Raw genomic sequence first — 14,999 nt, forward strand, 5'->3', positions numbered from 1 at the left:
TCGAACTCTCTTATATGCAAACAATTTTTATGAACTATCGAATTTGAAGAAACTAATGGGCCTATACTCATTCATAAAACCAGTTGAATAAGAGATGATTGCTCATTCTTTATAAATATGTCAAAGACCTTCTCCATAGGCAATATAAGATTATTCTTCAACACCCTCCCTCATGTGCAGACAAGTATTTTTCGTGGTCCTTGTTAATGGGTAAATAGTGTGGACTCTCATTCGTCCTATAACATGCTGTCACTCTGATACCATGAAGAAATTCATAGACCTAACTTATCTAATAAAACTGGTTTAACAAGAGAAGATTGCTCATTTCTTATAAACATGCCTAAGACTTTGTTTACATGCAATGCATGTGGGATTATTCCTCAACAGAATTGAAAGGTTTTTTTTGAATTATCCAATGTGTACTTGGGAAAAACTTCTTATTAAGAGTCTGTGTACTCTTGAAATTAGTCGAAACGATATACTCAAACACTAGATACTAATAATTTTTTTTTATTGTTATACACTAGACTTATAAATAATATAACTTATAAAGTACTGCTATATCCATAAAATAATTACATAAAATAATCTCACTAACTGACGTGACTTTATCTGATCTGTTATATATACTTTATAATAAAAATAACTTTATAACATGACGAACTGTATCAAGTCACATCATTTTGTGAGATTGCTTTTGTATAATCCTGACAAGAGTACTATTTCCCTTACCATTAGCTTAGCAAGTGATCCAATTAAAGACACGTTTAAAAAACTTATAATCAAGTTTGTATCGAGAGAACTCAAAATTATGAACAAGACGGATACAACAAAAAATTGGAACATTAATAGAAAAGATAGGATCATACTAGGGGTGAGTTCAAGTGTCTAAACACTTCGATCGAACATGAGATTTACGACTTCGAATGATTAAGTTATAAACAACATGCAATTAAAACAGCCATTTACTACTATTGGCTACGTTCGTCTTGGCCGCGAGAAGATAGAAAGAAAACCACAACAAACATAATAATAAATGAATTAAAAAATAAATGGGGAGGGGGAACCAACTAATTGACTACCTATTGATTGAGCATGAAAAGAGTCTGTTTTGAACATGAATGAAATGTGCTATTAGAGAAGGGATAAATACACACATATATAAATCATTAAACAAAAACTAAAAATAGGATTGAGAATTATTGTATCGGATGAGAGTGAGTATCACTATTTTGTAAATATTTAATTATAATAATATTATTATTATTATAATATAGGACACGACGCTTGAGGGATGAATGCCATGTCTGTGCTTAAATGATTGAAAGAGAAACGAGATTAAAATCGAAAATGAAAAGATAAAGCATTGTTTTGATGTTTATTTTTTATTTATTTTTGGATAATTTGAAATAAAAATGTATAGCTACAAAGGTGAAAGTGAGAAGACAAGAAGAAGTGAAGAACAATCCATTTATTTTTTGGAAAATGATAGGGTTACTACCCTCTTACTATTCATTTACTATTTTTTTTATATTTTATTTTTTTTATAATTTTTTATTTTACTTAATAGTTAAGGAAGTGATAATTAGTAAATTTATATATTTTTTTAATTTTTTTTTAATGATTAAGGATGTTAAAAAAATACTTAAAATAAAATAATAAAAAAATAAAAATACTACAAGTAATATATGGGTAGTAGATAGGTAGTAAGCCTATCACTACCCTTATTTTTTTTCAGAGAATATTCAGCAATTGACAGAGACAAGCAGCATTATCCCGTCGTACTGTCGTAGAGTACTCGATAGAAAAGTGGTGGAAAGAGAAATCATTTTTGAGATTTCCTTTCACAGAAGTTCATTGTAAAAATAAATAATTATTCTGACGAATTTCTTGGACTATTCAATTATCTACATAATCTTTATTCCAATTATTACTGGGAAGAGAAAACCCATTATATAATTGTTCAATCCTTCACTCACAGTCTCTTTGAAAAATGAAAGAGGGTCTACATGATATGAAGGGACTCGTTAATGGGTCAACTTTTCCTATTTACAACATAATAGACGTGACTCGTAGTGGTCCCATGACTCCCACCCATTACATACTTCATATTTCATAAAGTACCTGTTAATTAAATTTAAATATTTTTTAGATGTAATTTATATTGGAGTATATTAAAAAAAATTATATTGGAGTATATAAAAATAAAGTAGTTAGAATTGAAAAAGTAATTTGAGATTTTTTTTTTAGTTTTTGTAAAAATGTTATTTATTTGTGTATGTTTTTCCAAAAACGAAAAAGAGTAAATTATAATATAAGAGCAACGGTCACACGGGTGAAGCGAGGGTACAACTGGACATACGCCCTTTAATAATTCAAGAAGACGCCGAAAAAGTTTTGTTGACTTAGCTTTTTTAAAAGAGTAATGCCACGCTATCCAAATAGAAAATTTCCCTTCCTTCGCTCAAATAAAGTACAGGGCGGCCAATTAAAACTGGTCACAGAGAGCGAGGAGCAGAGAGGGAGAAAATGGGGCATGGAAGCTCGAAAGAGGAAGCAGCGTCTGATTCTAAAGAGGAAGGATCGTCGCGTTTATCTCGGCTGAAACAGAGTCTTCACCCCCGTGGTCGTGGCCGTCATAGTGGACATGGCAATGTTTCCAGCGCCTCCTCTCCTAATCCCAAACTACTCGCTGCTGATGGTTTCGCCGGAGTTGCTCTTCTCACCCTCATGCGTGTGCGTTTCTTTTTTTTTTTTTTTCACATGAATTCGTGTTTTCTTTTTCTTTTCCTTTATTTGAATTTCTCGGGGGTTGTAGGCGGAGATGAAGTTCAAGGACAAGTGGTTCGCCTGTGTTACTCTTGGAGAGCAGACCTTTCGTAGTGAGATCTCCGACCAGTTAAGCACCACCAAACTTCGCCTACATATATTTTCTTTCTTCCAAATACGCTCTCGTCATTATCGATTGATGCCATAGGGTTTGAGTTTCATATTTCTTGAATAATTGCTTCATATTATCTTTATGACTCATTTAGAAGAGTTACAAAAATGCCATAAGAACTGTGTATTACATTATAACTTTTTAACATGAAAAACAATTGCGTACTGCTGTCATTGCACAACTAAATACGTTTTTAAGATTAAAACCAAAGATCGGAAAATTTTCCAGCGTTCAATCACCGAATTCAGAGCCCTGGTTTCCATACTTCGTTTGCTTTTGGCCCTCGTTGCTGGAATTCTTGGTCAATTTTTTTCTACTGACCTCAAATCATGAATGTAGACTGGCCAGTTTGGATGCAAAAATGGTTTTATCTCATCTCATTATTACAATTTTTTTAAATTCCGACACAAAATATAATAAACAATTTAATTTTTTTAAATTTTAAAACAATAATTATATTAAAAAATTCTAACAATATTTTATTTAACTTTCAACTTTAATATAAAATCACCTTATCTCATCTCATTATCTAAACGGAGCATAGTGGACGAGATCATCTTGATGTGACAAAAATGGAAAAACTGAACTTGGGAAGGGTGCTCAGCAACAAGTTTCTTAGGTAGGGTGCTCGCTTCTTGTTGCTGAAGAGCGCGCTTTCCAGTCTGCACCTACTTCATGCTTGTGTTCACTCTTCTGGAGATATGGCTAAACACTTGGAGCTTTAGAGGGGTGTGTTATGGACAGCGACTATTAACACCATGATCCATACGTTGATCTAATCAGCATAGGCTTATGATGATTAAAACTCGGGGATGATCTGGAGATTTTCATTTCAATTTCTCAAAATCATAATGAAATATTTTTATTAGAGAGCGACTGCCTAATTGTCCATCCTTCATTTGCCACACTCTTTTTGGCTTTATTGAGATTCTGATTAGCGCATTGCATGTTCTCAGTTTTTCCCCCTACATACTTCAACCTTGTGGTCAAGTTTGAAATCTGGATGCCTTTGAAGAAATGCTTGTTTGCTGAGATAGTACATAACCCTGGATTGAGATGCTTTGCCGCCAAACTTTAGATTGCAGATTGTAAACCTCTATATTCTTGGTCCTCGAGCAAAATTGGTGATCCCAAAGTTATTTAGTTCTCAGCTTACCATAATGATTTGGAATACTGAAGCTAGTAGATCAACCAAAAACAAATGCAGCTTAGAAGGAGAGAATATAATAGAGTTGTTGGCTGGACCGTAAACTAGACAGGGTGACTGAAACAAGGACTCGTTTATTGCAATTCAATTTGCACTTTTACCCTAACTGTTTTGGCATGTGAATACTCCTTTCACTTGGTAGTACACTTTGGATTGGAAACCTGTTATAGAAAATGGTCTCTAAACACCATATAATACGTTTATCTATAAAAAACATTGTTTACCATCTTGCTGTACTTGTTGAATAATCATTTGACAAAAGATGTTATTATCTTTTTGCAATCTGAGAAACATTTTACTTTGTTTTTGACTTTTATATGTGCTGATTTTGTCTTACTGGTGGCGCAGCACAGACAGCCCCGTTTGGAACTCTGTGAGTTTATACCCCAAATTATATCTTTTTAGAACAATAAACACGGCTTTCCACTTATTGTGTTTTAGTTAATTACTCCATTGCCAAGCATATCTAAATGGAAATTTACTCTGTACGGCACCATGTTGCTTCTACTATTATTTTCTTAAGCAACTTACTGAGCATCTTTAGGTGTAGTAATCTTGATATCCATAACTTACTAGCTTTAAATTCTTTTTGATGTTTCTTCATCATCTCTTTTTGGGAACACCAGTCTGAGGTGCTATCATGCCAACCAAGGATCTTCTGTTCTCATATTGGATTGATGTATGCAAAACCCACTAAGTACTAGAGATATTTCTAGATCAAAGAGAAAGTAATAGAGATCAAACTCACAAACCAAAGAGCCGAGAGACTAGAGAACTAGGGAAAAAGAATAAAATAACTTTCTTTGCAGGAAAGTAATAAAATATTTTTTTTTATAAGTAAATGATAATATTATTAATAGAGATAGGCAAAGTCCAAGTATACAAGATGGTATACAAGAGATAAGACCTATATAGGTCGAAGTACTGCAAACTAGAAAGTCATGAATGTTCAGGCCATTAAAATATAAAGCTATGGCCCATAGAAATAAAGTACGGAAAAATAAAGTTTGAAGTTCCTCTGGAGACCGCTCATTGTTTTCGAAAGTCCGATCGTTGCGCTCTTGCCATATACACCACATAATGCAAATCAATATCATCTTCCACACAACCTTGATTTGTAGGACTCATCTCAGAAGTGTCCAGCTAGCCAATAGATCAACCACAGTTACAAACATTACAAAGGCTAACTCTACTCGGCTAAACATTTCAATCCACAAGGCTCTAGTTGTCTCGCAATGTAACAAGAGGTGTTTCACTATCTCGCCGGATCTCTTGCACATGCAACACTAGTCTAGAATAACTATCCGGCGCTTCCTCAAGTTGTCGATAGTTAGGATCTTCCCCAAAGCTGCTATCCATGTAAAGAAGACTGCTTTCGGAGGCGCCTTATCCTCCAAATTCTCCTCCATGGGAACTGAATATTTGAAGCTTGGGTAAGGGACTTAAAGAAAGATCGAACTGAAAAAATGCCCTTACCCGCAGGAGTCCACCATAGCCAATCGGCGTGCTGTCTATTCGGCTTCACATAATATAATAGGCTGAAAAAAGCCTTAAAGTTGTCTACTTCCCAGTCTTGCGCCGCTCTACTAAAATTGACATTCCACTGCACTTGGTCTCCTGACCAAAGCATGAGGTCTGCTACTGAAGCTTTTTGGTTACGGGCCACTCGAAAAACAACTGGAAAAGAATCCTTTAAAGCCTTATTCCTGCACCATATGTCCCTCCAAAACTTAATTTGGGACCCCCTCCCCCCAACACCAATTTAGAATGGCTATTAAAATCCCCCCACCCACGCCTAATGTATTTCCAAACCCCCACACCATTAGCCCCATTTATCTCTTCAAAACACCAGCCACCCCACAAGCTTCCATATTTGCATTAAACCACCAGTTTCCATTGGGCTTCTGGTTCCATGTTATACCTCCTTAGTCACTTCCCAAGTAGAGCTCGGTTGAACGTTCTCAATATTTTATACCCAACCCATCTTACGAGATTGGTCTACACACCTTGTCCCAGCTAACTAGGTGAAATTTGAATTCATCCTCTATCCCACTCCACAAGAAATCACAATACAATTTTTCAATCCGAGCCGCCACACGGGTAGGAATTGGAAACAAAGACAAAAAGTAGGTAGGTAAGTTAGAAAGGGCACTCTTAATGAGAGTCAAACGGCCACCCTTCGACAAATACAATTTCTTCCACCTTGCCAATCTTTTATCCATCTTTTCAATAATATAATCCCAAATGGATGAGGCCCTTGCGGCAGCCCCCAAAGGCAGTCCCAAATAGGTAATGGGAAGAAAGGCTACCTTACACCATACATGCATGCTCACATACACGTACGTATATACACATGCCCTTGGGCATGTGTCTGCACTCGCATTCATTCTCTCACACATAATGAATGTGCCCTTCTGTTCACACATGTGTGCATACTTTTGCCATCTTAATAGATTCATATTGTGAAAATGTGATGCAATATTCTGCATACTTTGAAATTTCAGGAAGTTCCCTACAGTTTTTATCATTTATGGTATCATCAAACTGTATTTCGGAGCTTATTATTGCTGTATAACTTTTACCTTTTTCCACAGGAAAAAAAACTTCTTTTGGAAAAAGCTGGGCCACATGTTGCAAGGATTTCTGTGTTTGAGGTGCATAATAAATTTGCTTTGATCTTACAATTTGGCTTGATATTGCAGTGTTATGCATTGCATTGCAATGAGCAAGAACTTTAGTCAATGAAGTGTCTTCATTTCATAAATTTCAGTTTATAAACAAGAAAAAGTTCCATTTATGCAGTTATGTGTAGTAATTACTGAAGCTTGGTGCTTTCTGAAACAAGGATGAGGACATAGGTGTCCTTATCATGATAAGGGTGAATACTGTTTCACATAAAAATGGGCGTTACCCTATGTCATGGAAGAAAATGGAAATAACAATTAGTTTCACATAAAACAAGTGTCACTCAATGTCATGGGAGAAAAAGGCAATACCAAGGCCACACAATTCTCACATTTTGGTTTGAACTTATTCAATTCATAGGATTAGCTTGTTTTTCCTATTTGATCTAAATTTAGGGGATGCTTGGGGAATGAGATGAGATAAGAAATCTGTAAATAGTAGTGAAATGGTTTGTGAATAGTAGTGAAAGAGTTCATTGGTCTGAGTTATGATGTTTTATTAGGTTTTGGGAAAGGAGAGAAAAAGTTGAATAAAAATATTATAAAATTAAAATATTGTTAGAATATAATTTTTTAATATTATTTTTGTTTTGGGATTTACAAAAGTTGAATTGTTTTTTTTGTTTTGTTTGGAAGTTTGGGAAAATTGTAATGATTAGGGAATGATTAGATGAAAAAGTTGAAGATTTGAAATTGAAAAGTGTTTGTGTTTGAGTGATGTTTGGGAAGGAAATGAGATAAGATGAGATGGGATGAGATGAAGCCTATTCCCAAACAACCGTTTTATTTTAATTTTTATAGTTTTTCATTTTGTGGGTCTATGGCCGGGTTAGTGATTTAAAACACTTAGCTTGCTGTATAAGTTATGTGGACAGTTATGCAAAGGAGTTTTTGTGTTGGAATTGTGTTTTCCAATTTACTGATATTCAATTTTTTGAAATCCCACTAAAAGTAGTTGTTCTTTTCATTTTTTCATTTTCTTCACATTTTTTTATAGGAAAATCTAACTCATGCACCCTCAAGGATTGAAATTTGTAACCTTTCCCTCCAGCTCGCATGGGTGGAGATGCCCTTTTTTCTAAAATCTGTTGACCTTTTCTTTTGGCTTTTGAAAATAATCTCTCATTTTTTGTATGCTTTCTCACAGAGATTTAAGTTTTCTTTTACTCATTCCTCTTTGATTTTTATTTTAAAAGTTTAGAACTGATTTAAGTTTTGGTATTATGTCTGTATATTGTGATGTATTTAATCAATTTTTCCATATTATGCAGACCAATAGATTGTCCCGCAACAATATAATCGGATATTGTGAGATTGATCTACTTAAATTTATTACTCGGGTGAGTAACCTTCATCATATTCCTTTTAAGTAGTTTACAATAATTTATTTGTAACAAACTTTGAATCAATATTTTACTGCATCATGAAAAACCTTTTTTTCTCATTTTACACTGTGCATCTGATCTAGTTCTGCCTAGGGCTGTAAACGAGCCGAGCTCGAGCGAGCCTGGGGTGTGCGAGCTCGGCTCGTTTACTACTCGAGTCGAGCTCGAGCTCGGCTCGTTTATCAGTCGAGCACATTATAGCGTCCGAGCTCGGCTCGTGTAGAAGGGAAGTAAGTTCGAGCTCGGCTCGAGCTCGATTCTGTTAACGAGCCGAGCCCGAGCTCGGCTCGAGCTCGGCTCGCTTATGACAAAAATTTAAAAATTAAAATGTTTAATATAAAATTAAAATAAATGCTCATAATTTATATATTTTGTCCAACATTATAATTTATTACTCATAATATAATATTATATTTATATTAATTAGTGTAATATAGTAGTGCTATTATACTAATTCCATATAAAACTAAATTAATATGTAAGTTGTAACACATGTTATATACTAATACTATAACATATTATATTTATATTAATTAGTATAACACGTCATATAAGTATATAACATTATCTAACTTTATCTTTTATCAAACATTATAATCTATTATTCATAATATAATATTATAGATCTATTATATACTAATACTATAATACTATTATACTAATATGATAAGGAGATGGTGTAATTTGTAAATTTATAATGTTATATATTATGTAAGACTATACTACTAATAAATTAATAATAGTATATATTTATTAATACACCACTAATACTGATACACTACCATATGTATATACTAATACACCACTAATATTGATACACCACCATATGTATATACTAATACTAATATGACATGTTAAGATTATACATCATCATACATAGTAACATATACTAATATCTTATAGACTTATACTAATACACCACCATCTTTCTTTCATATATTAATATTAGTATATTAGCATATTAGTATATCATACACGTAACACTACCATACATTAGCAATAGTATATCAATGTATCATCTTTCTAACACCACTAATATATTAACATACATTTACTATTACTAATATCAATATACCATCTTTCTAACATTCATATACTAATATGAATATATATATATATATAATATGGACCATATGGTGTAATTTGTAAATTTATAATGTTATATATTTATTGGACTCATGTATTCATCATATCTTCTAGTTCTATAAAACTAGAAGTTAATATTATAAATTTATATATTGTATATGTAGTGGACTATAAATCTATAAAACTAAGTCTATATACATATTTATGTATATTATAAATTATATATATCTAACTTTTGGCTATTATATATATATATAAATATTGTATTATATATATACAAATATATACGAGTCGAGCTCACGAGTCAAGTCGAGCTTCAAACGAGTTTGTTCACGAACATTAATCGAGCCGGTCGAGCTTTATACGAGTTTGTATCGTTTAATAATCGAGCCTAATTCTATGTTTACGAACGGCCCATTTAATATTCGATCCGAGTCGATTTCGAGTTTAATCGAGTCGAATTCGAGCTGCCTGTCGAGTAGCTTGTTTATTTTACAGCCCTAGTTCTGCCAGGATCAATGGAACTGAAAGCATATAAAGGGAGAACTTTTCAGAAAACCTATTTGAATTATGACAACTAGTTGCTTCACCCTCTCAAGGCAGTGTTTTCAGACTTCATGCAACTCAGACTTTTCACTGCTTGTGTAGAAAAATTCGGAAAGCTATGTGGCTATTGTGTGGGAAAACCACTAAGGTTTTTCTAGTGATATTATTGTGGAAATAAATGATCTCCCTTATCTTTCTGGTTTACACTCACAAAGTACTTGAAAAGATCAAGCCTTTAGTCTCTCTAATTCTCTCTACGAGAAATTCTCTCTCAAGGAGTTACTATTTTCTCTCAATGAACAGCTCTCTTAATTGTCAGAGAAGAAATGTGGCTGTCATGAGCAGTTGTAAATATCTTCTAGGCATGCCATTCTTTCTGCGTAATTGACCCGATTAGAGGTTCTAAATTTTCTAATTGCATTACCACAGTCAACCTCTTCATTTTTCATCTTCATGCATTTCCTAAGGTCCCATAACTTGACAAGCTTTAAAGCTATATTATCTACTGACATTTGTGTAGAATAAACTCTTTCCATCAAATTTGAATGTGTAATAAAATTCTTATTCATCAGAAAAAAGATTATGATTTAATGATGCTAAAGAAGAGATCTAAGCTGGCCTACAATGGTCATTAGTTCAGGATTATACGTGATTACAACCTTTAGTACTCTTATCACATCATAATATGAAGGTTATGCTTAGGCACGTGCATAAAATCAAGCATATAAATTTACTATCATGTTATTCTTCTATTTCTTTCTTCATTATCCTTTATTTATTTATCACTCGTATGAGTAAATTGAGATGGTCGTTCAAATACGGTTTAAGTTAATTGCTTGATGCTTTTGTTTCAGATTTACATGATTTGTATCGCAGGCATGGCAGAAAATTTATTGGTCTATTCATTTGGATGGTTTTATTTTCACATGAATGGTGTTGCAGGATGCAGATTCAGAAGTTGAGGAATATGACTTGTTAGATCCATCATCATCTGACACAGTGGTTGGAAAAATTTCTCTTTCATGTTCAGTCGAGGTGTGCAGAATGTAACAAGAATTTTATTGGTTTGTTGATTCTATGGTAAAGATTTGTGACATTTCATTGAATAAATTGACAGGATCCAATTGAAACAGAGAAGAGATTTGCAAGACGCATCTTGTCTATAGTGGTATGTTCCATATGATTTTCTGTTTTCTGTATGTATGATATTCATATCCACTCATTTTTGTTTCTGGACCCTTCTAGTTACGTTGATGTAACCCTTTTTTTGGCTGATTGTGAATGTTAAAAGGCCATTGAAAGAGCTAAATTGAAGTGAAGCTTGTGGAAAAATGGTGAGGTTTCAAGGATAGTGAATCTTGGGAATTCTCTAGCTAAGATTTTACAACGAGTATGGGTATGTAGGAAATAATGCTAGAAAAGGTTTTAGATACAAGGACCTTTTTGCAACTCTTACCAGGGTATTTTGGTGTTCTTGGATTTGGGCTACCTGTTGCTCAGTTGGCCTTAGTGCTCTGGTTTGGGTCTGTCAGGAATTTATTTTTTGGACTGTCAGGGGTCCAAATTCACGTGGATTTGTTTTTCAAGCTTGCTTAGGCTGTAAATAGTTGTAATATTTAGGTTCTATACTGTCTGCGGTGAGGAAGAAAATTAGAGATCATCTCTTGATATTACTAGTTTTATTTATCTTTCTTTTCTTCTTTCACTGTTAAACAAATTATCTTTCTTTTCTTCTTTCAATTATTTTTATTTGATGTCTCCTGTATTTGAGCTTTTATTCATAATTTCTCCAACTACAAAGCACTAGTTTCTCTGGCCCAAATATGGCATAAGCATCATACCTTTTGCAGATCTACCTCATAGCTGTTGTTTTTCCTTCGAAGGACCAATCCCTAGAGTCTTAGGTATTAGCTGCTGATCTGCATCGATTATAAACTTTCAAACCATTTTCTGTCCACTTCAATTAATAATTTCATGACTGCTGAGGATAGCTTAGAAATTGGATAAATGAGTTCAAATTTCTTAGTCCTAAAGATCATACACAGATTCATGCATACATACATACATGTGTGTTTATATATGTGTTGTGTCTTTGTTGGCACACACGCCATGTGTGTTCGTGCATTTCATAAAGTTTCTATGAAAGTAACCGTAAAGGGATATCGTAAGTACACAAAGGCTACTGATTAGCAATATTGCTACACCCCATTTATGATTCTATGAAAAAAAATGATCCTTGTCCACCTGTAAGGCTAGACTTTGGCTATTTATGATGCCTTATATTCTAGTTATCTTTCTTTCCTTGTACAAGGCCAAAAGGAAAGAAGTTGACAGTCTGATCCTTGTACATTGAACATCAGAAGTAGTTGACAAACATTTTCATCTTTCTGCTATTCTTCAGTACTTGGAACCCATTCAAAACTTTGATCCCTATCACCATATTGGAGAAACACCTATTTGAATTGAAGTGCAAAATCCAACATTAAATATATGCTGTTCCTCTAGTAGGGCACATCTAAAATTAGTTTCTTTGAGAGCATTGCAACCGTTTGGCAATTTCACTATACTGTTTAATCTATACTTTGATGCTACCAAATATTTTATACCATCCATCACACAATCAACAATCTCCTTGATCTCCCTGAGTCCATACTGCACAAACAAATTAGTTATATGTGCACAACAGCGTATATGAAACAATTTTCCTCCAACATACTATTTTTTTCAATCTAAAATCATCTTTCAAGATCCTAATGACAACATTATTAGTCTACAGTAATTGAATTAATTTTATTCTCAATTCACCAATTTTGGAAACCACTTTTGTAAAGCATTAGCAACAAAGCCTAGTATGTGGCGGTGACACATTACAAAAGTTCAACACATGCCTTTGAAGATGCCAATCAATATCTATAAAATGACATGTTACTACCATATATGAAAGTTTTTGACAAGAAGTCCACATGTCAGTTGTGATATGAACGTTGTTAACAACTTTAAGCAAACCTTTTAACTTCATCTTTTCTGTCACATAACTTCATCTTTTGGATCGAGATGCTTTGAATAAGGTTTTGCACCATTTGCATTGAGGTTGTTTAGTACACCATCTCGTTCAATTTCAACAAAATCCTTCCATGCAATAGAAGTCTTATTTCTCTTCTTTCTTTTATGGGCAATTGTTTGCACTTCAGTTGAGCCCTCGTTATTGACAATATCAGGAACCTCAATATTTGCAATGTCTCCATCATCATCAGACATGAGCTCTACTGAGCTAATCCCACTAGAGTCTTCATTTTCATACTCTTCCACTGGATCATGTGCATTCAAACCATCATCCATGTTTGCTAACATAAATCATTTGTAAACTAAATAGCAGATAACAAAAGGAAAGGCTAACATAAACAAAAACTAATCAACCAACAAAATACTGTAAACAGAAATCAGTTTATAGTTAATAATGTAGCATAAACAAATAGATGTTAATAAAGAATGCTATTAATCATAGCAAAAAGCTATTTCTCAAAGCAAAAATTAAAGTTCCAGAAACTATATGCATGAACTTAAACATAGAAACCGATAAGAAAATGCTTGACTAAGACATGTAAACTCAACACGACCACAAATATAACTGACTCGATTGATCAAAACAAAGCATCTCTATGTATCATGAACAACCACATATAATGAAAATAAAGTGAATGCCTAACTTTTGGCCGAAATGCATGTATTCATGTATAATACAAGCATCACAGATTCACACTAACAACTAAGTATTAAATGCTCAACAAAATTGCTAGCTTGCAGCAGAACAAGACGATTACAACTTCAAATTGCCCCCTATAAAAAATATACACAACAAACCAAGAGAAGTAGATAGTTGAAAGAAAAAAAATTAAAATCTATAATACAAAAATATAAATGGAAAATCGAGGAGGATAAAGAACTCACGGCGTTGTGGATTGGAAAATTTGGATGAAGCACAAATTTGGGGCTTTTCTTTCTTCAAATGGTTCTTCTTCAATATTTTCAGTATGAATAATAAGCAACTCGTGTGTGCAAAATATAGTGCAAAGAATATCAAGATCAAGAAAGGAAAAGACCATTTTTTGCCATTACAAAATAAAAAGAAGTATTTTCATATCAATCAAAGTGATAAGAAGCATGGTGAGTCTTGACTCTTGAGGTAGGACAACACGGGGGCAACTAAATTTGCGAAATGAACTGCTCCACCTCGGCCTACTTGGGTACAAAGAGTTACGAGAGAAACTGAGGTGATAACTGATTCAAAATCTCCCAACCAAATGCCTAGAAACCAGTAAACAAAAGGGCGACTGAGGTCGACATCGCCCTCAAAATCTTCCACCATGTTAGATGAAAGAGGAAGAATCAGCTAAGAGACGGAAGAACGACGAAACCAGTGATTGAGTTGGTTGAGACTTATAAATTCTAGCATTTAATCTAGCATTTTTACCCATCTACCATCTCTTAGAGGCTTGACAATGTAAGGAACCAACTAGGGTTTCTAGCTTTCTCAATCCCTCAGGTTCTAGGGGTTGTAAGCAAAGTTTTGAATACCGTGCCGGAAGCCGTACCGGTCAAGACACTGGTACGAAATATTTCAGTACCGGTATCGTTTCGGAATAATATTTTGGTACCAATACCGTTTCGGTACCGGTACCATTTCGTGTACTGTTTCGGAATAGTGTATATCTGTATAAACTATATATATACAAACATTAACTGTATTCCAAAATAACAACAAAATAAGTCATAAACTCAATAGTTCTCAATACAAGTCTTAAATTTTAAGTTACAACTGACATAAGTTCTTAAGTTTTAAGTTACAACAAACATCATATCAAAAAAATACTCACCTCATCAAAAAGACAATAAGGATTAGGATTCGTTATGTTAATCAAAATATTTTTATTAACGTCACCACCGTCATCAACATCAACATCAACATCAACACCAACACCAACATTATCATTGTCTTCCTCATTTAGTGAGGCTAACGGCTCCTCAATACTTGCCCAATCCAAATATTCTCCATCAAGAAGTTTAGATTCTTCACCCACCCATTCTTTCACCCAGTCAATGTTTTCAAGATTGATTGGATCTAAAGTATCTCTTCCATTTTTTATGCACTT

At 33.8% G+C, this 14,999-nt stretch overlaps 1 protein-coding gene across 1 annotated transcript in view; it reads left to right on the forward strand.

Moving 5' to 3' along the window:
• Nucleotides 1-2,443: 2,443 nt before the first annotated feature.
• Nucleotides 2,444-14,999, forward strand: part of LOC109007076 (phosphatidylserine decarboxylase proenzyme 3-like) — a 47,426-nt gene continuing 34,870 nt past the window's right edge. The window contains exons 1-7 of the mRNA XM_018986602.2: nucleotides 2,444-2,736; nucleotides 2,819-2,898; nucleotides 4,497-4,521; nucleotides 6,743-6,802; nucleotides 8,104-8,172; nucleotides 10,792-10,884; nucleotides 10,967-11,017. Of these exons, the coding sequence (XP_018842147.2) occupies nucleotides 2,530-2,736; nucleotides 2,819-2,898; nucleotides 4,497-4,521; nucleotides 6,743-6,802; nucleotides 8,104-8,172; nucleotides 10,792-10,884; nucleotides 10,967-11,017 (585 nt within the window). The 5' untranslated portion in view covers nucleotides 2,444-2,529. The remainder of the gene's footprint in view (nucleotides 2,737-2,818; nucleotides 2,899-4,496; nucleotides 4,522-6,742; nucleotides 6,803-8,103; nucleotides 8,173-10,791; nucleotides 10,885-10,966; nucleotides 11,018-14,999) is intronic.

This window comes from Juglans regia, chromosome 13, assembly GCF_001411555.2.
Source record: "Juglans regia cultivar Chandler chromosome 13, Walnut 2.0, whole genome shotgun sequence".
NCBI classification, from domain to species: Eukaryota; Viridiplantae; Streptophyta; class Magnoliopsida; order Fagales; family Juglandaceae; genus Juglans; species Juglans regia.